Below are 26651 nucleotides of genomic sequence, written 5' to 3' on the forward strand. Positions count from 1 at the left end.
GCGATTTGCTGCAGTGAGATTTCTCTCTCTGCTGTCATATATTATCATCAGCATTCAAGAAGGTGACATGATAACTTTTATCAATATGATTACTTTTTTTTGTAAAAAAAAACTAGTGTTAAACCAGACTGTTTGAGGAGTATTTCTAAGTGATACTTTATTCATCGCAATCCTTCCCAGATGGTTTAAAGCCCAGAGGTAATGGATCAGGGGAACCGCAACTGAGGATTAACTTAATTCATCATAAAACCATATATTCGCTCTAAATTATGATATTAGGCACTTGTCAAATAAGTGACTAACACACTAAAAGCATGTATGTGGAGCAGGCATTTCAATTATGCTAATTGATTTTACTCATCCGCCATGTTTCTGCATATATAATCAACAACTCAGCAACTTTTCCTGTTACTCTGCCATCACATAAACGCTCAATTATCCAGTTATTATGTCGTTCTGTGTGGTCTCGTGGCTAATAAAGTGAGATCGGACAAATTTTATTATTTTTTATTTTATTTTAATGAAATGGAAAATGGAGCAACAAGCCTCCTGGCTGAGTTAGCTTAATTTCCATCTCTTTATGTTTATTATAAAATGATACCGTGTAGTGCAGCTAAAATACACACATGCCTGAGAAACTCATAAACGGCATAATCTCTAAATTATACAGTAATAGCTATAGCAAAATAACAATTAGCCACCACAAGCTAGAGGTCATTCTGACATGAGTAAAGATATAGTCTACATGCACACTTTTTTTCCCAACAAGGCACCAAAAATGAAACTAAAATGAGACATTAAAAATACACAAATGGGCATGTTTGTCCCTCATGTGCTAAGAATTTAAAGTCTAATTCTGCTCATTGTATATTAGCCTACAGCTAAGTTACAAACCCCCTCAACACAAATCTCTCACAGTTACAATGAGTGCACCTATCCTATCCGAGCCTGTGACCTCTCACTGACCTTTTCCTGTGAAAATCAACGATCCACCATTAAGGTGAATCTTCATGCAGTTTAAGCAGCACTGTCAGATTTCAATTAAAGTGAAACTGATGCCACTTTTTTTGTCATATTTGAGGTTTTCCTCATTTCTTCTCAGATGCATGAAATGATTTCATAAAAAAATCCAATAAACAGACTGGTGTCCTTGAAGATATTTCTCCCCCCTGTTTTCATGATTATTGCAGTTGAAGGCTGCCGTGGCGCAGATTGATGATGATGTTTAATCGTGGTTATAGCATGTAAATGATGATGTCTTGGTGGCTGGTGGAAATGCTAAATAGCTGTTTGAGCATTCATGTGATTTTTTTAAAGCCCTCTTGATGGGTGGTAGTGTCAGTTTATGATGCTGAGGAGGGTTTGTGGCTGCCTGTGTGTGTGCTTTTGCATGCATATAGAAAGAGCATCATATCAATATATATATATATATATATATATATATATATATATATATATATATCATTGTCACTAATTTGTGAGAGAAATATTGAACATTGGGGGAGTAAAACAGTCTCTGCATGCCTGAGATTCTTGTTATAGTTCCACTTTACTGATGGAGTGCCTGCACAGGAGCGTCCACGATACCTGCAGGTCTTTAAAAAAAAAAAACCTGACAAACTCTTTTGTTAGTGAAGGAAAAACAAATACTCAATCAGCTTGGAACTCTTGCTGGGGCGCCAAACTATTTAATCAACATAGGCTGACGCTGAACACTCTTATGCATCGATAGTAGTCGGGTGTCATTATAGCCTCCGGTGAGCTCTGCATGCCCAAAACGGCGACGCTAATTTACGCTCTACATCTTATTTTACCCTGTCTAAATTTACCATACAGAGAAATTGCAAATTGAATCTGGATTTCAGTGGTGACGTGTGTTATCTGTGCTTTCCTGGACGTGTGACGTCCATTTACACCTGCCAACCTTAAAAATCGACCCTCATTAAATTTTGTTTCACTCCCCTTTCATACAGAGATTAGCCCCATTTGTCAGTTGTGGCGTTTTGATTGTATCTCCACAAACGACCACAATCCCAAATTGCATTTTTCCAAAGCTCCAAATTGTGTGCGTGCGTGCGTGCGTGCGTGCGTGCGTGAGAGAGAGAGAGAGAGGGAGAGAGAGACTGCTGCTCTCATACACAGTAATAAGATCATGACATACAGAAATGTCAGGACAGCATTCTGAAGAATAATTGTGCCAAAGTAACAATGCAAATACATTGCAATATTGCAATATATATTTCCACTTTATGACAATATATGACCTCCTTCTGTGTCCTCTGACCCTCTATGGGTTAACAGTCTCCACACATTCATAAGAAGCTGGTATCTAAATTGATTTGGGATCCTTATTTTCTAATCAGAGACACAAAGGGAAGAGCATGAAAGCAGCTGAACAGATGAGAAGATGGCATGATTGATGACATGAGTGTGTGTCTGAGTGGGAAAAGAGGGATTACAGAGGCAGCATATGGGCTCTGTGTGTGTGTGTATGTGTGTGTGTGTTATAATAGCCCTTGTCCCCAGCAGCTCAGGTAAACAGCGTCATCAGTGAACACCTCCTGGAGTGTAACCACGGGGAGGACGTGCATTCAGGAAACCAGGTTTTCCAGTTTGTCCCGGCTGACCCAGAAATAGCATGCGGCTACAAAACACAGCCATTGACTCGCGGAGATGTGGCCTCCACAACAACTACATTTACTCTGCACAGTAGGAAGTCAACATGTGTGTGTGTGTGTTAACTTAGCCAGTGGGGGTCTTAAACTAGACACCATGCATGTCCATGTAAGTCACACCTGCCAGTTCCAATTGATCCTCTTTGAACTATCTTCTCTTATACTGACACATGGAAAGGAGGGAAGAATAAAAAGGCCCATGTGTCTTTTTTTACTGCTGAAATAAATCCTCTTTTAAACATAAGTGAAAAAGAAAACCACCCTGTTCTCTCTCATTTATTGTGTTTTTATTTTTCTCTACTAGAAACTTCCTCCTCAATAATGGTCTACATGGACACCACCACCGCAACGACCAGGACCACCACGAGGCCCACGACCGTTACCATGACGACCACAACAACCAGGACCACCACCACCACCAAGATGCCGGCCACTACGACCGTGGTGGCTCAGCGGCCACGGACCACATCGACGGCGCCAGCCCCGGTGGAGACGTTCGTGGAAGGTTTTGAGCCGGAAGACGACAACAGGGCGCCGCCGTCCTCCAAGCTCCCCAACATCAGAGTGGAGTACTGTAACCCACTGGTGATGATGGACATCTCTTGGCCTAAGACCAAGCAGGGCATAGTAGCCAAAATGCCCTGTCCTCCAGGAACCATAGGTAATACTGAACTTTAGTACTGTACTGTCAGTTTTTCACAATCTATTTTGGATTTTTATTCATATTTTTTGTGGTGTATTGATACATTTACTGCCTGATTGTAGCCTGCAGGGAGGCTACATTCAGCTTACTGGCAATGGCACCAATGATCTCTGGTAATATAGAGCCAAAACCACACTGCAATTACCATGTGTTACCATAGGGGGTGCCAACGAGACAGCAACACATCACTTCTACCCAAAATAGGGATTTTTGGTTAGAAATACTGTCTTAATGTACAGCAACTGAACTTCTTTGTGCGTCATAACAATTGCAACAAGTGACTACATGACCAAACTAGTTCAAATATGCACTGAGCAACATACATTTAAACATAAATAGTTCACACATATGTGAATCTGAGTAGAATCCAGACATCCTCCATGATTTCCCAATTGAATACAGGAGAGTTCTACATATGAAATATATATATGTTTCTTTATATGTCCTGTCTGTCAAGAGCCTCCATAGGAGAGACAGTCCACTGTGAGCTTCCTCGCCTTGATGTCGGTTGCTGCTGTGTGTTTTGTTTATATTTACACTCCCCCTGCAGCTCTCCATTCTCCGGCTTCCTGTCCTCTCTCCTCACTCTTTATTCCTGACTCACTGATGCAAGGCTGGAGATAGCTTAGCACTGCATCTGTATGGGAACTAGTAACCAGTAACACCACGCACACCGTATTTATTTCCTGTCTCACAGGACACAATTCATGTAATTAATTAGCAGGTAAACACATTTGTGTTTGGCCCTTTGAAAGGGCTGCTGTGCTTTGTTTATCAGGCGTCAGACCTTTTGTTTCTGGATATTTTGTACCCGCCGTCTTTGTATCGATACTAAGAGAATGAAGTCAAGTGTGCATTAAGATAAAATCAATGTTGGCTGCTTTAGATATAAAAGCCCCACCAAATATCCGAAGGCTGATCTGGGAGAGCAGCTTATATTGTAATGAGACCAGGCACTGGGCATATTTATAAGTAAAACCTCTGATGCTATATGGAAGATTATGGTGCGCTCTTAAAGGGCTAGAGCGTAGGGAGCAGGGGGATCTATAAGCAGGAGTTGAATGCAGTATAACTACTATATGTTTTTTTCATATGCAGTCAGTTGTAGCTTTCAATTGATTGTTTCAGCTTAGAATGAGCCCTTAACGTCTGCATAGGGAGGCTGCTATGTTGCTACAATAGCCCGCAAAGGACAAACTAAAGAATTAACAGTGGACCTTTTGCATCTTTATGTTAAAACCTGCTACTTGTTGTGCCACAACCTCCAGAACCTAAAAATAACATCAGTGAAGATTGCAGTTCCTCGATGGACCACTTGAGGCAGCCACAGACCTCCACAGATAAAGTGTTTGCTGCTCAGTTTCTTCATGTCACCTGTACCCAACAAATTATGTGCAATCATGTTGTTGTTTTCAGAGAAAGGCATCACAGCCTGTCAGATTAGGTGTCACTCACCCATCTTTCTCTGCTTAACCTATGCGTCTTCGCTTTTTGGTGGATTAGCCAGTTGCAATATTCACCGACATCGACCACACTCAGCCTCAAAACCACTAATCAGTGGAGAAATTGATGATGTCATGGAGGATTAATCAAAATATGCTACCTGACCACTAGATGGTGCTAAATCTTACACATTGGTCCTTTAAAATCAGCTAATAAAAATAAGAGAAGAAATTAAAATTGGGATTGCTACATTATTACAAACACAGAAAGGTCATATAAATGAAATGCTTCAACTGGAAAATGTGCCTTTGTTAAGGAATTTTCTTTTTTTTAATGAACTGGGGAGTGACATCACACCCTCAAATGTCTGGAAGCCAAATAAAATCAATTCATTTCATCAGTCACCATGCAGACTAACACACACACACACACACACACACACACACACATACAGTCTTCATTAATGGGCAACAGCAGCACCCGTCGAGACCTCACTAACAGCCGTCACATGGCAAGATAAGAGGAACACACACCCAACCTCCTCTCAGCGCACTCTTCAAAGCCGCTGCACTTCAGACGACACTGCCAAGCAGAACACGACTGTGTGAGCTTCCTCTGCCACTCTTTGAAAGTTCCTCGAGCTTCACTACCATCTCCCTCACTTCGCTCGCTGTCACTCTGTCTCTCCCTGTCTCTCTCGCCCTCTCTTTCTTTCATGCCTCTCAATATAGTAGGAAATGCAGAGTCCCTTATCTTATAAACCCATCAAACATAAGGCTGTCCTAGGTGGACTCGGGAAGGAAATTATATGTCAATCAAAATTTATATCTGTGAATGCCGGCCGTCTCACCCTCCGACGCACCCTCCCTTGGAGTACAAGCAAGGGCAGTTTAATGTCAGCAGGCAGCCTCGCTTATGTCAGCTGTGGAAACACAGTGAAGTTAGTGAACTACGTGGGACTAAAAACAACAGATTGCATCACCTTGTTACAAAATAATACCAACAGTTCCCTTCAATGCATGAGGAAGTATGCAGAAGTCCGGCTGGGACATTGTCAGACGTGCGTGAGGCAGCTCTCTCAAACCAGCTTTAATTGACCTTTTGTGATGAATTCTGGTCTGGCGGACTTAAATGGCAACTATTTTGGTGTATTCTCTCTATTTTTAATGCAGGACTTGAACTGTCACAGACACTGTCTGACTTTCAATGATTAAATACAGACCTGTCTGGACTATACAATGAAAATATAACAACCAATTTTTCCACTTAATCATGTTTTTTAGGATGTTTTGGAAATAAGAAAAGATAAGCGCAAAAATATACATTTTCTTTCACCTAACTCATAGATTTCTCTAAGCCGCTGACTCCGCTCTCTCTCTCTCTCTCTTAGGTGTAGCTTCATACATGTGCATGGGCCCCGAAGGATACTGGGACCCCCAGGGACCTGACTTCAGCAACTGTACCTCCCCATGGGTCAACGTCATCAGCCAGAAGGTAAAGAAACAAAACACATATATTAACAGGCAGAAAGCATGATTGGTGAGATCAGCATGTTTTTTCTGTACGCTTCTGAACGCCTAGAGGATTTTTGATTTAAAGTAGTTTTCATGAGTTTTCTTTCTCCTCCCTTAATTGGTCAGTTAATGTCATAGATTATCCAAAAGCTGCATGTGTGCTTGGTGTGGGTGGCTTGATTAGGATCAACACCACAGCACCATAATCTAATGGACTCCTGTGCACTCCACCACCCCCTCTCCATCTACTGCAGGCAAGCCATTATGCAAAGCCCCATATAAAGCTTGCTATGTTTAAATCTGTAATAGAATCAAATCAGAAGTGGAGAAAGTTGCTGCAAGTGAGGATCAGGGTTCCAGGTTATGAATTGCGGGCAATGTCGGAAATGTTCTGCTTTAAACTCATAGGACCCCGAGGCCTGCATGTTATAACACTTACGGTCTACTCGATAGCACAAAGCTCAGCCCATTAAACAAACGGCAGTTTTGCAGATATGGATGGAAAATAGCTGTTGGAGAGCAGGAATAGAAGGCGGAGAAATAATCAGGTGCATTTCAGTGCAATAAAGCTCCGCTACAGGCTGCTGTTTAGAGAAATTAACTACAGTAAAGTTCTTGATGCAGTGACACTAATGTGAAATGCTTCCTGCTAAATTCTATAGAAAGCAGAGGCAATCAAGTAATAGAAAGTATTTTTAACAAAAGTGATATTAATGTTTTGTTTTTTTTAAAGTAAGTCACACTGACACAGTATGTGTGTTGCCGTGGATCTGGGACGACTTTAATGAAGATCAACCTGTCAGAGATTTGGAATGCCCATCTGGCACTTCGTTATTTTATATCCAGAGCCATTGTCCTGTATGTGGCACTGCTCATTACCAGAACGTTGGGTAGACAAAATGAGAAAGGAAGATGTAGAGGATCAAAACAGAGGGAAACAACACCAGACAAGCAGAAAGAGAGGGAGAAGAAAGCAGAGCTATTTACCCTGGATTCCCAGCTCCTCTCATTAAGAGACGAGAGCAGCGAGGGTAAAGAGGAAAACATATTCCAAAGACACGCTCCCCCCCTCCTCCCTGCATACACCTCTGTGAAGACCAATTTAAGCAGCCTAATTGGCTTCACTAATAAACTCACAGGCAATGATAGCAGGTGATGCCAGAGTAAGTCAGGAGGATCCTATTTTAGCTGTTGTTTTGAGACTCACCTTACTGTGTCCATTAGTTTAAATCCTTGAAGGCATTTGACCTTTATCATCAAACCAAAGGGATGCTGGACGTTACTGCACGTTTACTTACCGACAATTAACTACACAGCTTTAAAGATGTAGTTGCAGGAAGAATGCAACATGCACAATAGTGCTGCAGTCTGATACAACTGCATCCAAGTCACCCCAGGCATTTCTAATCATAAAACCATCATTTAAAGGAAAAAAAAAAAGATGTAGAATGTTGATTATTTGGAAGAAGGGGAAAAAAACTTCTTCACAGTTAACTTGTAATTGGTAGTGTCACGACTAAACTAAGGGCAGGCACTATCAATTTACTTGACGACCTACCTTCCGCTCTTTACCTATGATCATGAGCTCTGGGTAGTTACCAAAAGAATGTGATCGCGTTTACAAGTGACCGAAATTAGCTTCTTCTGCCGGATGGCCGGACTGTCTCTTAGAGGCCGAGTTAGCAGCTCTATGAACTGGGAGGAGCTCAGAGTAGAGCCACTGCCTCTCCATGCTGAGAGGTAGTTAGGGGCATGTCCATCTGGGAGAAGGGAGACCCAGGACATGCTTGAAGGATTACATCTTGTGGCTGGCCTGGAAATGCCAGGAAAGAAAGGAGAGGGAGGTTCCCGACCCAACCCCAGATAAGCAGTAGAAAATGGAGATGGATGGATGGAGTAGGATTATTCATTATGGTTTCATAACTTTAAATCTTATTTGTCACTTGAAGTTAAAGTTACTTTACTAAGTAATCTAACCTTAGCCGATGTATTGGTTCAAAACAACCAAATAAGCCATAGACTGTATTTATAGATAGATGATGTATTTTCACCTTCAAACAGTGTCCAGAAGTTAGGGCAAACTATCTCGCCTACGGGTGCTGTCGTGGTAGTAAAAACTGCCATCTTGGATCCAGAGTCCGCCCAAACTTTCACCCTCATTTGCTTCAGCCACACAGCTTCCTCAACTTTTTTTCATCACTCCATTGGCTGCTGACCATAATGTTACTACTAAGAACTAACAAACATAGATGCTGGGCATTGTATGACTGAGACACAATCACCAACAAAGCTTATTACTAGAGCTTTGATTAGTGTTCATTCACAGCCATCTGTGCAGCTATCTTGGATTTTGATAGATGGATTTGGATTGGATTCTTCCACCTGCTGTTGAGTAGTAGTTGAGAAAATACTGAAGCACAAAAACTTTCCAACTTAAAATGTTTTATACACCTGAAGGCACGCTCGCTAGAACTCTGCCGCTGTGCTCCCCATTAGTTTTATAGAGGTTTAAGGCTGTTTCTCTCAATGGTTTCATAATTATGTGCAGATATTGGCCCCAGTGTACACTCAGCTGAGCACTGTCTCACCACATTAATTGCGTGCAGCATTGCAGCAGCAGAAGAAAATGTTTAGGTTAAACTGCATTATTATTTTTGTGAGGCTGGATGCATACATTGTAATTTGTCATGTTCTCCTATAAGCCACAAATAAGAGTTTGATTGAAATTCACTTTTTTTTTCAGCTAAAAACGGGCGAGACAGCCGCAGTTATCGCCCGGGAGCTAGCCGAGCAAACCAAGAGCAACCTTCAGGCTGGGGACATCACCTACACGGTGAAGGCCATGGTTCAGCTGGTGGATCTGCTTGACGTGCAGCTGAGGAACCTCACACCAGGCGGCAAAGATAGTGCAGCTCGGAGCCTCAACAAGGTAAAAAAAGGGGGGGAAATTAGGGTATTTTGACTAAACATTTTCATTCTGACTGTGAAGACATTCCAAATTCAGGCCTAGACACCACCAAGAGTTAAACCTGAGCAGTAGGTATTCTTTTAATGATCTGCTGTTTGGATGTGTGCTGTCAGATAACAGATATCCACCCGTCTGTGTGCTCTAGTGCATACTAAAAAAAAGGCGATCTTGTATAAATGGATAGCTCAAGCACTTCTCCTACTGTAAAATCACACTCTAAGCTCAATCCGTCGATGATGTTTAAAAGATGTTATCCATACGTCACGCTCATCAAAGGCACTACTTTTTTTTAGTAGTCTAGTGGGCCAGGATACAATTTCAACATGCAGGATCTAAGGCAGAGGCAGAGTTTTTCATATTTGCCTAACTTGAAGCTAATGCATTTATTCACCAATTAACAGCAGAGCACAGTGAGGGGCACTCATGCAGAGCAAGCTAAAATAATGCTTTCTGTCAGAAAAAGCAAACATCAGTGAAATTCAGAATGTTGGTCGTTAATTCGCTGGAGCGGCTTCACTCATATTCGAACATGAACACCTGTTCTCAGATGGGTTTTTTTTTTTTTTTCATTTCATCGCCGCAACAGACACAGATGTCCCCATTGAGATTTTAGTGCCAGTTTTCTGCAATGGAGAGGGAAGGCAGTAAAGATGGCCAAAAGGACTCAGAAGGGAACGTGATAAGTAAATTGACATCGAGGAGCGACTACGGTTTATTATGCCTCTTGAAAAAAAAGGTTTTCTCATAAAAAACGTGGAGGTTATGGTGGAGGTGCCAGCTTCTCATATAAAGTGAAGGAGAATAGCGTGAAAAAAAGTCTTGTCTGTGACTTGAACCAATCAGCCACAACATTAAAACCACCTACTGATCTGGTCTTCTTGCTGTGTGACCAGTCCCACCAGCCTGCTGTAGCTCATCGCAGCCACTGTCCCCGTGAACCTGCACACCACAAGTCTATTTTGCTATTCAACCATGGCTGAGATGCTTTATTGTACAGTGAGCAACTCAACTAGGCAGGAATACCATAGAGAATTACCCTGAGTCCTCCTGTGGAACCATGTTTGCTATGAAAGGCTACACATCCTCCACTGCTCCATGGTCTTGTTCTGATGTTCATATGTCCAAAGCAGACATGGCAGACATTGGTCAACATATAGTTGTTACATTATCCACACCCACAGAATGCAAAGGTCCATAGATTGTGTCATCAGAGGTCAGGAACACCCATGTACACATCAATTTGCTGTAAGACCACTTACTGTATGGGCACCAGCAAAACCAAACAACCAAAGAGTCTAAACAACAAGAGTTAAAGCAAGACCAAATGTTATCCCTGTCCTCTAGTGTTTCAGACTGCACTTAGTTTAACGGTATTACCCAGAATCCCTGTGATGCTATAACATTTCGAATAGCTGACGCAGATGTGACCACAAACCTCAGAGGAGCAATGTGAAATTGAGTTTTGTGTATTATAATAATATGTATTGTAGCTTGGTGATGAATGATATTGCTATTATCATCACATAAGCTACCAGGCAGTCAGTTTTATAAAGTTCAGGGCAGAGAATGAGCAGCTATTCATGGGGCACAAAAACCCCCATGAAATTCACCTTCAGTTCCTTGCTGCTTATACTCTTAAGTGCACTTTCAACAAGTGAACACTTCAGGTAAGACCTTCAGGTGTAGTGAGGATATTGGGACAGGGCCAGAACCAGATGGTGCAAATCTTTGGTACCCAATATACCCTCTCATTGGTTCTGTGTTGTTGCTCCTTGGAGGAAATACCCAATAGCATCAGCCATGGTTATGTACCTGTTATCCCACCACTTGTGATGAGATAATATTGTCCAAGGTTTTAATGTTGTGGCAGATCAGGTTATTCTCCTGCAGCATCTATTGCAAAAAAAATTGTCCCTATCTGTTTCTTGTGCTCAACTTCCTTCACCACCACAGCCAACAAAACTACTTCTCTTCTCTGGCAGTGGCTGGTGTTTACCTCTCCGAGTTCAATCATTTTGACACAATCTGCAAAGAGCTAAGCGAATTAAAGATTTTTTTTCTGATAAGCGAAGCACAGTGCACTCTGCCAGCAGACAATGAAAGGATTGAGTTGGCAAACGGCGAGATCAGTGTCGTTTTCATGATCAAAGGGTCGCTGGCTAACCGTACGGACGGGACCGTTTCCAGAAGAGTGGTGCTGTGATGTAGAGCAAGAGGCTCCTTTTGTTGGGGGGAGGGAATGGGACTCTTTGGAGCTAATCTGCATGGGATTTAGTATGCTACCAGGACCTGGTTGTTAAGCCACACAGCAGCTCTGTTGATTGCACTGCTTGTATCAGAACTCAATTAAATTTACTCACTCTCTATGGCAGCACTGACAGAGCTTCTTTGTAGGTTTTTCAGGTATGCTAAACTGCTATTAGCATTTTTTCTCCTTCAGCGGTGGAGTTTAAAGGGAGCTCACATGTGAGTTTCTTAAGTGAAAAACGAATAAAATGACATTTAAGTGAGTGTCAGAGGCATTTTCCCACTTGTCTCATATGTCTGATTTTAGTGCTAATTAACACAAGCTGCTGTCTCTCCAAGATATAATTAATGCATATACTGCTCTTCACACAGTTGATGTAAAGTGAGTGTTTAACTTCTTAGCTCTCACCACTTTGATGACAGTCGAGGTGGACGTTTTTATTGACCTGTTGCTAACTCTTTTACATTTTTTTTGGCTTGCAGCTGCAGAAGAGAGAGCGCTCATGTCGCTTTTATGTTCAGGTATTTGGTCCAGATTTTCCTTCTTATTCTTCATTTCTTCATCGTGCCATCGTTTGTTGTCATTTTTTTACCACATAATATGAAGTTTGGCCTTTTGAAGTGGCAAAAAAAAATCACATCAAAGGGACTGATTTCATTGTTATCACTGTCTTCGACTTCAAATTCATGACCATCTCTTTCCCGCCCCTGCATGCGAGTGTCGTTGATGCATTTCTTGGCTCGAGCATGAGGCTGAGAACTTTTGGAGTGTCTCAATCATTTCAAAAATGCCCCAGAACTATCACATCAGCACTGCTTTCCAGTGAAATAACCCACATAAGTGGATGGCGTCAGTCAAAAATAAAGCTCTCAGGCATGTAACACATGCCTGCATTTTTCAGAAAATGCTTAAAGAGCCAAAAGAAGTGACCTCATTATACCAACAAGTCAACTTCTGACTACTAAGTCAGCCAAAGTCATGCCGTGTTATGATTCCGCCTGATGCATAATACATATTTGTCCCACTTTAGCGTGGGAGGGGAGGGGGTTCTCTCGCTTCTCTCAGCTATTTCCCGTGGCTACTGAGTGATTTTGTTATTCCAGCAGTGACATTTTAGCTGTCATCAGAATCATTTCTACCTTGACGAGAGAACTATAGGAGAAGTGGACATCCCTGTCTTCCCTACAGATGGCTTAAATTAAGCTGCACATTAGAGCCAGATGTTTTGTATGTACGCTCCGTAGCGCTCATGTTTAGCAGCAGCATGCGCTTTTGCCTCTGTTCCTCTGAGGCATGTCAGATGTTATTTATTTATTCCTATGTGCATGTTTGTGTACAGTATGTTTGGATGTGCATTAAGGTCTATCATTGCTCAAGGAGGATGAGTACTTGTTGTGTATTGACAAATGGAAGCAACCGTTGTTGATCTGCTGTGTAACATGTGTAGACCTTTGACCCCATTATTATGGGAAAACACATTCATGAGTAAGGTTGGCTGACATCATACAAGTGCTAAAATTAGCAGCGCTCATATGCACTCATCTGCTGCCACTATGGTTTATGGTATTAGGTGTTAGGCGTATGCAAGACTCTGCATCCGAACACATCTTGTGATGTTCCTGAACGCACCGCCGGAGTCACACCCACGGTATTGTGCTGATTTGTCCCATATTCATGCCAGTGCACAAGCACTTCCATATACTCATGGGAGGAGTGCAGGTGATGGTCGCTGCTCTCACCCTTTATTCAGTTTTTAGACCCTGAAATGCTTCATGCTTTCATGCTTCATCTATCTTTTTTGTGATTAGGATAAGATCATTTCACCTACTACAGATCTTTTCACAACATTAAATACTTTTTAAAAGCCAAATTTCACAATTTTTGTGTGAATTTTATGCACCACCGTGTGATAGACTGGGTGACTTGTGCCCCGGCTTCTTGCCCATTGACAGCTGTCATAGACTCCAGCTCCCCATGACCCTGTAGGACTTTATGCACAAACTGGCCCTTTTGTTTTTTCAAAGGCCTGGAAATATCAACCTCTTTTCTCCCAGTAAGAACTAGCTTTGACATCCATGTACCAGATAATATGCAACTACTAATATACAACTAGCACAGCTAAAGAAGCTAAAAACAAAAGACAAAGGCAAATGTGCACATCTGGCCTGTTGTTGTTGTTGTCACAGTATAGCGTGCTCTTGAAGGATCTACTCCACACTACCATGCATGGCTGTAAACACACAGCTGTGCAGCTTCTCCTCCATTCCATCCCCTGTGCTGCGGTGACAAATTCAACAACAGTGTTGAAGTGCTTTCACTTGACGAACCAGAATAATGGAGCAACATCTGTGGTCTTAGGTAAACAGAGGCATCGACTGCACACGCCGCCAGCCTTTGAGGGACTTTCATTGATTAGGGAAATTGGGCAGTGTTTTCTTCAACAGGACCCTGGTGGTTGACATAAGTGGGATTAGCAGAGGAATACAAAGCAAATGAGAGATGCACCTGCCTCTGCTGTCCCTCCACTCGGTGCTGAAAACAGAGTTTGACAGCGCTGCGGGAGAAGGCAGGCTGTGAGAGGAGGTGCAGGTGTTGTTGTGGTGAAGGGTGGGGGGGGGGACTTAGTCTAAAATAAAGTGCAGGGCTTGTGGTGGATGTCTGAATGAGATAAGGAGTGATTCTCATCTTCATTGAGGGCTTCTATCCTGTTTAAGTGGTAAACAACTCTTGAAATCACCTCGTGGCGAGGTCTTTATCGTGTTAGGATCATTTGGGAATTACATATTCATAAACAGTTCAACCTGTGGCTGTAGCCCTGCCTCTGCTGAGCATGTGCAGACGAAATGATGATTAATTATGACTACTTCTGAATCCTTCTTGTTCGTTGGTAAAGAGTCATATCTGCTACATGTCATAGCCAATTTAATCCCGCTGAACATGATTTGGCCTTGATAAAGCTACAAAGCGTATAATGATCCACTCTCTGTGTTCTGCATATTCCCCGCAGGACCGTTTCTGTGTTGCGCTCTTTGATTTTGAACAAACATGATAAAAAAATGGCGCCCTGCCTCTTGTGCCTTTTGGTCATATTAATGGCAGCTTGTTTATAAGCAGTCATCCAATTACTGTGATTACATCCCTGTTGTTCTAAAGTCAAACACGCTAGCTTTCAGTGGATTCTAGTTTTTCGTGTGTGGAGATGTGGAGGTTTACAATAAATGATGCCGTGTCTCTCTCCTCTCTGCTTTCAACACATAAAAATAGATCAAAAATAATATATCATGCCCCAGCAGGAGCCAAGTGTGTGTGTGTGTGTGTGTGTGTGAGTTTGCAAGATTCAGGGAGGATATGGCGCTCCGACCCTCATTAAAATGACACCTTTGCATGAAAAGATGACCGGAGGGAGTGCCAAGGCGCAGGATGACCTCAGAGCAGGCGAAACAGAGGGAGGCTCCTCGTTCGGGGAACGTAACGAGATGATAAAATTTCCCTGGTAGTCAATTTGTTGGAAGAAAAAAAAATAACACTCCCTTATAAACAGAGACCTCCTCATCTGGCCTGCAGAGTTCTGCCTGAATAATCTCAGTGAGCGGCTACTGCCCACAGTGCAGAGAGTTCTGCTGTCCTGTGGTTTCATGCTGATTAGTTCTGTGTGTTTATATCCATGTGTGTTCAGCAATCACATCAACATCACATCAGCAAATTAAATCTGATTAAACTAAGATTATGGACATATTCTAATCTTAACATTAGTGTTGAACATAAAGAACAACATAAAGTAATCTTGAGTGTAGCCACATGTAAAAATCTAATCTAACCTGAACAGAAAGGCTTTTTTATTGGCTAATGATTAACAAGCACTGCTACTGTTCAGTGCACTCACAGATTATACAGCTAACCTGCTAACTTCACCATGCTTTCAGTGACCACGCTAACACTGTGAATGTTTTAGCAAATGTTTACTATGTTCATAATCTCAGATTAGGACGTTAGCTACACTTCCTGCTCTAAACTAACATGTCCATAATCTCAGATTATACCGTTAGCTACGCTTCCTGCTCTAAACTAACTAATTCATAATCTTAGTTACACTTCCATTTCCTGTTCAGGATTAAACAGCTAACCTGCTAACTTTACAAAGTTTACAGTGCTAACATTTTTGCTGTATATGTTGGTGTACAATTTTCAAATATCACATATGTTCATTTTGTAAAGCTCGTTAGCATAGTACAGCACACGGTGTAGATTATTGTAGGTTTTAAGGCAAAAATCTTAACCGTAATTTAGTGCAATGTTTTGTGCTAGTAAAGAGACAATGTTGGTGTAGTAGCACAGCCTGGTTTCCTCTGCAGTGCAGGAAAATAAAGGGTCACTGCTGGAAAGTAGTGAGATGAAATCTGAGATAAGGTAGTCCCTTTGTAACTCCATGAACAACCACCCACTTACTAGAGAGAGAAGCCTTCATAAAATATTAAAGCAGAAGATTTCAGAGATTCTCAAAGAAGACAGATGATTTGGCTGGTTGATGCAACAGCTTCACCTGTGCCGAGAGACATCTAGTCAGATAGAAGAGGACAGAGAGAACAAGATATCCCACCTTGTTTGTGTTGGGTTTTTTTTTCCTACCCTCATTTTGAGATCAGCCTTCAACGTCAGAGTGAGGAAAACAAGTGAGAGGACCCGGGTGATGAACAGGAAGGGTGGTGGGAGTGAGGAGAGGATAGAGCCGGCCGGCAACACAGCCAGAAAGGGAAGCGAGAGGGGGAGATCACCCTCAGCCAGAATCAATTTCCCAGACCCAGAGTTCATTTCATCAATCAGCGCACAGATAGAGGCACACACACACACACACACACACACACCATGGGTTGGTTTGGACTCTTGCCAAGCTCACGCTAATGTCCACCTCTCCCTTCCTTCCTCCTGCATCGGTTTAAATGGCCTGTGCACTGCAGCTTTTCACAGCCAGTCATCATCCTCGTTCCAAGCGGAACATTCCAGTAGTGGCTCCAGTTAACGATTCGCACTTCCTCATGAACCAGGAACTGAAATGTAGTTTGACTTACATTCTTTCACCACGGGAAACTAAACTAGCTTTTAAAAAAAAAAAGTGTCTGAGAGTTTGCAGCAGCGGAGTGAGGCGCTGCATTTGACAGATGGAGTGGCAGTGTGCTAATAGCAGTAAAATAGCAGCAAGCCACCAGCACTACCAGCACCACCAGCACCACCACCACACATCTACTGTAAGACTCCACTCCACAGACTCCCACCTACACCACCACTCTGCGTTTTCCCACCCAGGCAGGAAATGTGCTGTTCTCACACTGATCTTATGAAACTTTGCAGAATGTCTTCCAAATCCAATTAGGCTGCAGTGCAGAGGACGAGAGGGGGGAGTGTTCCCCACATGATGGTGCAAGAAAACAAAATATATGTATAACTTTAACGTAAAGATGCCATTTTCTTAGCTAATGTTCTCTAACCATCACCAATCAACCACCTTTGACTTTAACCCAAGTACCATTAAAGGCTCCAATGTGTAAATGTATGTATGCCATTTCCGTTGCCTGGCAACCTCCCGGTGATAGCAGAGGCTTACACAATGTTGCTGCACCCGTCCTACAAATAGTTTTTGTGCACTTTAAACAACCAAAGTAAAACAAAATATAATAGATCCTCTTTGGACCACCAAAGCACAGTTATATGTGAGATTTTTGGTTGCTTTTCCGCCAGATGGACGGAACTAAACACACCTATTAACCTTCAAGGTCCAATGGAATTGGATTTTTTTTTCCCTTCTGTGGTTTGATGTCTTTTCCATTTAGTTTCGGGTTGGGACAGAATTTTACAAGAGGGGAGAGAGTTCAAATATAGACCAGCTGAGGACTGTGAAGTGGCCAGTTTGTGAAAATTTCAAGTTTAAAGTTTGCATGCTATCATTCCATTCAATGGTCATTATCAATCGTCATTGCTCCTGTGAGAGCCATAACTTTTGTTCCTGTCCTTATTTTTTATTCGGTTACTATGGTTACCAAGGCAGCCTGCAGAGATTTAAACTAGGACCAAAAATGCGAGTTCTGAGTTCTCCCCAGATTATTTTTTGTTTATCCCTCATCAGAATCAATGATAGAGCACCTTCCAGCCTACTATAAATCACTACAAGAGGGGACACTATTGTGACAACCTATTGGTAACAACCTATAATGGCAGTTGAATGGACTGCCTGAGCAAATATACAGAGTTTTTTTAACTAAAGCAGTAAGTAGAGCTTTTAATCTGTAGATTATAATCCCTCATGAAGTCCCAGAACTAAAAACAAAGGCAAACCTCATGCATTAGCACAGTAACACATGTAGATTAAAACTGCACTGTAAGCTTGAATGCAGGTAATTCGACAATACTCCGCAGTCTTTGTGTCATAATTTCATTCTGTGGTTTAAATGAGGTGAAATTGGCGTGCTATATGCATTAATAACCATAATGACTCATTTGTGTCACAGTAATTTGGTAGTGCATCCACACGGCGAGCGAGTGAGTCAGTGTGGGCTTTATTGCTTTTCTTCGGCTGATCTTCTAAACGCCTGAAGGAGCAGTATGAAAGATGATCTTTATTCCAATATTAATGTTTGACGCTCCCTACCTGCTGTTGTTTAGCCCATTCACTTCTGTTTATCAATTATCCATCACATATTCCTGAGTATTCACCTGTTCTCCCGCCCATTTTTTAATAATACGTCTCTTATGCATGTGAAAAAGTGAGAGAAGGCCTTTTCTGCAAGTCCGCCAATCTTTTTCCCCAAAGAACATTTATTTCAGTGTTTTAAGAAGTGCTGAAAGAAAAAAAAATCATGCAGTGATGAACAAAAGAGGAAAAAAAATGTCAGCGCCTGAAGAAAAGGAGCTCCTTAATTGAGAGTGAATCAACCTCTGCCTCTAACTGAATGTCAAAAGGTGTGATTGGAGATTGGCTCCAGATGATGAATAATTACATGAAAGCTGGGAGGCTGCCTCCCTGCATACACGTGCGCCTGTTTTACCTTGTGTGTACGTTTCAAGTGCAGAGGTGTGTGCTCGCTCTTGCGTCAGACTCTCGCGGCGTGTGTGGATGCATGTGAGTGTGGAGTGTTTTGAATGAGGAAACACCAGCTGGTGCTGTTTGAAATTCTCAGCCAGCACCAGAGAGTTCAATACAATCAGTGCTACATCTCCCCCTCACTACTGGAAACAAACACAGACCTTTATAAGCTAACAGAGGGGGTTCATCGCACTTACTGTACGCTGTAGCTGTCCAGCCTTTAAGAAAAAAAAAAACATTTTGATCATTGATTCATTTGATTCAGTCGAGCACATGATTTCGCTCGTGGAGTTCAGCTTTACACCCTTCTGCTGTTTCAGAGTCATGCTAAAACTCTTATTCCCCCTCATAATCCATTGATCAAAAAGAGGATCGAGCAAAGTTCAAAGTGTGTGTGTGTGTGCGTTCTGACGCCCCACATCATGGCTTCCAACTACAGAAATTCACAAACTGGCTTTTGAAGAACAGTTTTCACCGCCATTAAAAAAAAGTTTCCAACATATGATAAATAAATAAATATGCCTTTAAAGTCAGTTTAATATTTTTCTCATAATTGTGTCAATTGAAATCAAAATTTTAATATTTAAGTCAGAATTCTGATAGGAAAGTTCTGTAAAAAATAAATAAAAATAATTTAAAGTAAGAATTTAGACTATTTCCTCAGAACTCATTTTGCTATGTTTAAATGCAGCTTTAAGCCCGGTATTGGCATATCTCTCATATTTTTGAAAATTTTTTCAAAATGTTACAAGAACACAAAAAAAGAAAAATTCAGTCAGGGCTGCAGAACAAAAAGAAAAAAAAGTTAAAAAAAAAACAATTTCTCAAATACCTCAATTATTTTGTCACTTTTTTTCATTGTAATAACAATAATTGCAACAACTGAAGTCAATTAAATTCTCAGAATTATGTTGAACAAACAATTTCTAGACTAAAAGAACTGAATTCTGAGAATGTTTTCTTCTTCTTCTTCGTCTCTCAGTGGCTCTAATCCTCTGTAGTAATGGATTGGTGGGGGGGGGGGGGGGGGGGGGGGGGGGGGCAGTCGGACTCATTTCACTCTTTGGAGCCATGGTACCAGGAATGAATTGCTCTGCTTGACCAATTAGTATTCCCCTTCATAAATCTTGCCATTGGCATTTTTAAATCTTTAATGGCTCTTAATTTTTCATCTTGTCTCGAGGTTGTTCTTGTTTCCTCCTTGCTTACTTGCTGCAGCGTTATTATTGTGGGGGAGATTAAAGAAGGCATAATAGTTGTTCAATGCTATTAATATGCAGGAGAGTTCTGAGCCGAATGGCTGCAGAAAGTTGCTACTAGCAAAAAAAAAAAAAATTACATCCATCGGAAGATCTCTGTTATGTTTTTTTTCCTTCCACAGTGCGTTTGTGTATTGGGATTGTCTGCATGGAAGAACATTTATCATACCAATTAAACACTCTAGCCTCAAGTCGTGTTAGAATTGGCCTCTAGACTTGTAAGAATTGCTTTTGATATATTTGCATGATTCATTTTCTCTGTAGATAAAAGACAACAATAGTAAGCCAACAACACATTCAGTGTCACTACACAGGTGTTGCTGCAGCTACCACTTGACAATCCATGTTCAAAAGTAGAACTTGTAAATGAGTGAAAAATGATTACAATACATTTTTCAGCAGGCTTCCTGCTTCCTCCTTGCACGATGATGGTGTGATTTGTTTTTCACTGTTGAACTCTCCCTTTCACTCATACTAAATTTACTAAATCACCATGTCAAACAACAGCAGTCCCAGGCCAGCTTATAGCTTCTTCTCACTAAATCGATGATTTGGACTCCCCCCCCCCCCCAGGCCATGGTGGAGACTGTCAACAATCTGCTGCAGCCGCAGGCCCAGGCTGCTTGGAGGGAGCTGAGCACAGGCGAACAGCTGAGAGCCGCCACCATGCTGCTGGACACAGTGGAGCAGGGGGCCTTCGTTTTGGCTGACAACCTTCTGAAGACGGATATTGTGCAGGAGAACACCGACAACATCCGTAAGTCCTCTTTGATACTTTGATTTCTTTGTGCACCTTCACATGGTGATGGTACATTTTAACACAAGGATGGCTCCATATCCAAAATGGTGGACATTCACCCAGTTTTAAAACACTGTTTGGTTAGGTTCAGGGACCAAGTTTCTATTTTTAAGCCTATGTGCCTGCCTACACCTTTAACTTGTACTTCTTCACACCACCACAAGAGGGCATAACCCCATTTGAATACCTTTCATTTCAGTCTCTTAAGGTTGGGATAGGTCCTGAGGCTGCTAGCACACGGCGCCTCACGTCAGCCCAACTTCATCATAACATGAATTTTTAAGGGCATTGAAACAATTGTGTGCCCTCTTGTGGTCATGTGAAGAATTGCATGTAAATCTTTAGGTCAGGTTTTACAGCTTGTCGTCATGGTAACCAAAAAAATAAAGTAAATAAACTTGCGAGAGATTAGCCTCATAGCATCTATTTAACCCAAACTATGATCTTTATCTGAACCTAACCAAGTAGTTTTGATGTGTCAGACAATGTCATTTTGGCCTACTATGTCTCTTTGTATGAGGACTTTGTTGATTTTACCAGGTCGCCATTTTTGCTGACTCTTTACCCAGAAAAGGTGTAACGCCCTTGTTAAATCTGCACACACATTCACATCAAGCATCTTTTTCAACTCCTTTAGGTCATTGCTGTTACATGTTTTTCCACCTAGACATCAAACCATTCCTATAGTGGAATTAACTTAATGAATAAGATAATTAAACTCTTATCTGTCAGCTATCTCAAGCAGACAGCAACCATGTTCCTGAGAGCTGAAAGCTTTATAAATTGTACGCCAGGAAGCAAATTACATTTAATTTGGTTGCCTTTGTTTGTTTGAGGAAACCAGCTTGGACAGAATTATCTTCTCAAGCTGCTCAGAAGCAGATTATTAGCTCATCTGGAAGACTCAGCACTGCCAATTATGATAGTTAGACAATTATAAGAAGCATTTAAAGAGCTGGATGTTTCCTCTGAGGTCTGTACTGGTTTAGCTCACTAGCTTGCTAAGGGGTTACAAAGTTCACCACACGGCTATTGATCCTGGTTACTCTCATATTGACAGCGGAGCTCCTGAGGCGGTGGATCAAGTGTGAAGGTCACTGAGTAATGCTTTTGTCTAGCAGGGGGGGTTAAGTCTGGCAGGAGAGTTTATGGCTGATGGCAGTCAGCTGTAAATGGACAATTATCTGAAATGATTGTGTTTATATTGGTGTCAGTTATTAGCCAGAATTAACCACTAGTCGTGCAGATCAGGGATCAGCGCTCATGATTCGGTGCATAAATAAAACAGATAATGGAGCTTCTGTCATTACTGTTTTGCCTGGTGAGGTTATTCAAACCTGGATACATCAGTTTATTCTAATGTAAAGTAAAAATGTAATAACTTATTGCACACAGTGTAGTGAGTGAGGCGAGGGGAATGAGGAGGAAAAAATGTCATGATGTATCACCCTCTTCTCTGAGCATTTTTTTTTTTTTTTCGAGTTCCCGCTGCCATGGCAACCTAAAAATATAGGTCTACAGACTTAAAAGGAAGCGAGCGTAAGGAGAATTAATAAAATGGGTTTTATTGTATCTGGCACACAATTCATCTGGGTATTAAGGAGATTCTGTGCTCGTTTGGAGACGACGCCTGCACAACTCGAGTGAGATTTTATAGCACGTAGCGGTATACTGGTTAATTATGTGCTGGTGACATGTTTACTAGGCCTTATCTCTGTGTTTGCTCGGCTTATTTTTCTCCAGCCAGTTGGCTTCAGCAATCCCTCATGCAGGGTAGTTAAACAAGGACGAGGCCCTCTTTTTTAAACACTGGCGATCACTTGCCACAGCTCCTTATTGATCCCTAGCTCAGACTCACACATGTGCAGGTGTACTGTATCTCAGACTACCTGGGTGACATGTTCTCGGGCGAGCTGCTGCTTTTTAAAGTGACGAGAGCGTTATTCCAATTTTAGGCTCAAGCTGATAATGAGATCTATTTTCTTCGCTTTCAAAGAAGGATATCTTCCCCGCCATTGTTGTCTGTGTTTGTGTTTACACGTCACAGTGCATGCGGGAGCTTTGTCTGCGCGAGAGCGTGCTTCACTCTCTTGCATGATAATCTTATGAACAGATTTCTGCCGATTAGCATGTTATTTAAACCCGGCTTTGAAGGTATAGCCTTTGGGTCCAACAACTCCTATGGCATCAAAGAAATTCCCTAAAGCCCATCGTAAGCTCTTTTACACAACGACACAGGGAAAAGTAGGCGAGAGAGAGAGAGAGAGAGAGAGAGAGAAGAAAAATGCTTCCTTTATTCAAAAGGCAGGCTTGGAATCAAGGGAATGGTGAGCTATCTGGGGTATTGTCTTAGCTAAGTTGAATAGGAATGTATCAAAACCCCCCTGGCCTTTACTAAAGCACAAGAGAATGTTAATACAAAAGATTTCTTTTTTTTAAGAGAAGCGAAGGGAAGCCTCGGTATGAGAATAGATACAAAAGCAGGATTAAATGTGCCCTCTTCACAGCTTTTCGTTGGCACTAACCTTTATCAAAGTCAGAGGTGTCACAGTCCACTGACATTAGATCATCAGCAGAATGTGTTATCAGGCTTAATTAAGTTTCCATTTCTTGCACTTGATCAAGTTGTTTCAGGCTGAGAGTTTTCGACTGCAGACTAATCCTCCCTCCGGTTGAATGCTGCGATGCATTTACGTCACACCTGAGTACAGAGTACAGGCTGGGATGGTGTTGTTAGTGGGTTAAAACTATGCATTATGTTTCCATGAACATAATCCAACTACAGTTGAAAATTTCAGATGAAATTTGCTGCCAGTACCGGACCATGATAGTTAAAATGGGCTTCAGCCATGGGACTCCTGGCTGTAGGTCTGACATCTTTAAAGTTAAACCAATTGGCAATAAGGACTGTGCTAGTAGGAAGAATCTTAGTTTATATAAACACTGCTCATTTTTGCTTGAACATTAATACCAAAAATGTACAACATAAAAACAGGAGCTGGCAGATTAACTCCAGCATCAACACAATCCAACAGAAATGGGTCGAAATCAGCTTTTTAATAGATTTAGATTTTGTTTCCTGTAGATTTTACAGACTATTTTACAGACTTTTCTCTTCCTCTTTCTGTATGCTCTTTACTTTTATACTTTCATAGATCCATCCTCAGAAGATCATAGTGTGACATTTGTGCAACCTCCTGTCTGTACTTCTACCTGGCAGTGAATCAGTGGATTCATCTTGATGCTTGGGGAGTTAATATGACATTTAGGAATGCCTAGACTTCACACAGGTCACCGGTACTTGAGATTAGAGCACACTAGACTGCTTTATTAAATTGAATTGTAGCATACCATAATAACTTTGATGGAATGAGCTTTTTATTTCAGCGAGGCTTCTATCAGCAGCTCATTTTCCTCTGCTGTATGACACTGGAATCTTTGAACCATAAATTAGAAGCGAGATTCAGACACAACAGCTGTTGAAGCTGCCGCAGAAGGAAGCTCATCCTCCCCTCGCCTGTCTTTATCTTCTCCTTGCATCTCTCTCTGCACAGCAGGAGAAAGACATTCCTTGAAATGAAGGCGTTGTTTGAACCTTTGTCTTTACAGCTTAAGAGTAAACAGTGTCACCTGTACACTTCATAGTCAATTAAAGCATGACGCTGACCCCGAGATCAAGTCAGTCCTTCAAAGCAGCATGAATGAAGAGGATGTGTTACATGTGTTGTGTTTAGTGTCGCTTGGAAATGCAGAGATTAAGAACACCACCTACTAAAACAGTGACTTGGAGCTGTGTTTGAAATTAGATAATAGCTGTTATGTCTTAGACCTGACAAATAATAATATATTCTGGCCTAAAATAGTCAATCAATATAATTCAAAAGATGATTCCTTTCAAGACTCCTACAGAACAGGGAAGGGTATAGAAAGTCACATTTCAAGTTCCAGTTCAGCTCGTTAGCTTTTTATTAGAAAGTCATTTTTTTGGCTGTAAGCCCTCGTTTTTTTCAGCCACAGGCACAAATAGTTAATAATTTATACATGCATGTAAATAAGCCATATTGGCATATTTACATCATGGTTGTAAATAGCATTGTAGATTCAAAGGCATGGTACATGTGCAATTATTGAATATTAATGTGCATAGAAGAGTATTGCAGTTACTATGTCACTGGATGTAAACAGTCAGTATGCACAAAGGTACAGTCTGATGGTGGAGAGGAAGAAAGAGTTCCTGAGTCTGGTGTCTGGCTAATGGGGAAGGGATGGAACAAACCTTAGTTGGGTGGAGGATGGGGTCCTTGATGATGGAGGCAGCTCTCCTGTGGACTCTGTGGGCTGTTAATACAGGGCTCATCTTCCTATGCAGCCATATGTGAATCATATTGTAAGATATAAATACCATGTGTAAATAACACTGTAGGCTGTGAAGACCCTGCCATGCTATTCTCCTAGGTGTAAAGAGCATCGTAGGCTGTAAAAAAAAAGGTGCCTGTCTCACCCATTCTACACACTCATGTGTAAATCATATTGTATGATGACACTTATGTCTACCACGCTATACTCATGAGTGTATTGCTTGACTGTGCACCTAGGTGTGACTAGCATACACATTGTAAGCTATGGGTATCCCACTCCAAAGGAAAATAGAATTGACCTCTCAAAAGCTATGATCGTGTATCAATTAATGTTGTGTTGTGTGTTTGTGTGCAGAGCTGGAGGTAGCGAGGATGAGCACAGATGGGAATTTGCCAGATTTGAAGTTCCCACAAACCGGAGGACAAGGCAACTCCATCCACCTCTCAGCGAACACACTAAAGCAGCACGGAAGAAACGGTAAGACATCAAACCTTTTGAGTGTGATTTCATTGTTCGGCTATTGTTGGTGTGAGGTGTAATCGTGTCTTCTGTGCAGCACGGGTTGCTGTATTATTTAGGGTGGTAAACAGACACAATGTGATGGTAAAAATTTGACAATAATAGCGATAGAAAGAAACTTCCAGGCGTACAAGATTTACTATAAATCATCAAATATTCTCTTCTTTTCTACTTATTCTTAGAGTTTAATGAAAATACTTCCTTTGTTGGTCTGCACATAAAGCATCTTCCTGAGGTCTCCGAATGGAGCCGAGGCTCTAGAATTAGTTACATAGAAGCGCAGCCACCAAACTGTAAATGAGGCACTTAGACAATACATATTGAAGCTATCCGCAGGAGCGATACAGACCCATTTTTAGACTTTATTATCAGCTCATGCAAATCAGAATGGACTCAAGCTGCGCCCGCTGCCTCTCAGCTGGATGACTAAGTCCATGTCCAGCCGTGCCCAGGCGGATCATTATAGCAGGGTGGTGGATATTTCCCCCGTCATCCAGTTCTACAGCACCCCCAAATTGTTTTCCTTTCATCTGAGTGAGTGATCTCAGTCGCAGCGGGAAGGAACTTTCTTTCATATCAGTGCTCAAAAGTGAGACGGCAGGAGGGGTAAAGGGATGTGTCGGAGAAGGGGAAATTATTAACAGGAAAAATGCTCGACTTTGTCAGTGCCAATAGAAAAGTTGTAAGCACAGTTTTTGAAAGCTGAATTAAAGTAGATGTTTGTTGGTGTGGGAAAGAATTTTCATTTTTCCTCTGGTGGAAAAATGTAATGGCAACCTTGACACGGGGTTGTTTTTTTTTTGACAGATTTACAATGTGTGGTTCTGACTCTTGTGTTAACAAGGTTTCAGCTGAGTGTTTATTTGTGTTCATTCCTGTATTTTTCCAATCTGTGGGCCAAATAAATGTCACAAATCAGGACCACAAATGTATAGGGGGAATGAAAATCACATTAGTACTGTAGATCGCACATGTATGTTGAAATATGGGGGCGGTTTATTATTGATTATTAGCATGCTGTTTGTATTTTGATCACCACGTATCACAGTCACACTGACTGACTTTATCAAGCAAGCTAAGCTAAGCTCA

At 41.6% G+C, this 26651-nt stretch overlaps 1 protein-coding gene across 7 annotated transcripts in view; it reads left to right on the forward strand.

The window, feature by feature from the left end:
• The window catches only part of LOC114450692 (adhesion G protein-coupled receptor L3), a 199247-nt gene that overhangs the window by 130913 nt on the left and 41683 nt on the right, over positions 1-26651 (forward strand). For 4 of the 7 annotated variants that reach the window (XM_028428972.1, XM_028428978.1, XM_028428974.1 and 1 more), the window contains 6 exons: positions 2980-3336; positions 6212-6315; positions 9079-9264; positions 12034-12072; positions 20459-20642; positions 25398-25520. In XM_028428972.1, the coding sequence (XP_028284773.1) occupies positions 2980-3336; positions 6212-6315; positions 9079-9264; positions 12034-12072; positions 20459-20642; positions 25398-25520 (993 nt within the window). The remainder of the gene's footprint in view (positions 1-2979; positions 3337-6211; positions 6316-9078; positions 9265-12033; positions 12073-20458; positions 20643-25397; positions 25521-26651) is intronic. The other 3 variants (XM_028428979.1, XM_028428975.1, XM_028428977.1) reach the window with 1 other exon arrangement.

The sequence above is a fragment of the Parambassis ranga genome, chromosome 18 (assembly GCF_900634625.1).
Source record: "Parambassis ranga chromosome 18, fParRan2.1, whole genome shotgun sequence".
Classification (NCBI taxonomy): Eukaryota; Metazoa; Chordata; class Actinopteri; family Ambassidae; genus Parambassis; species Parambassis ranga.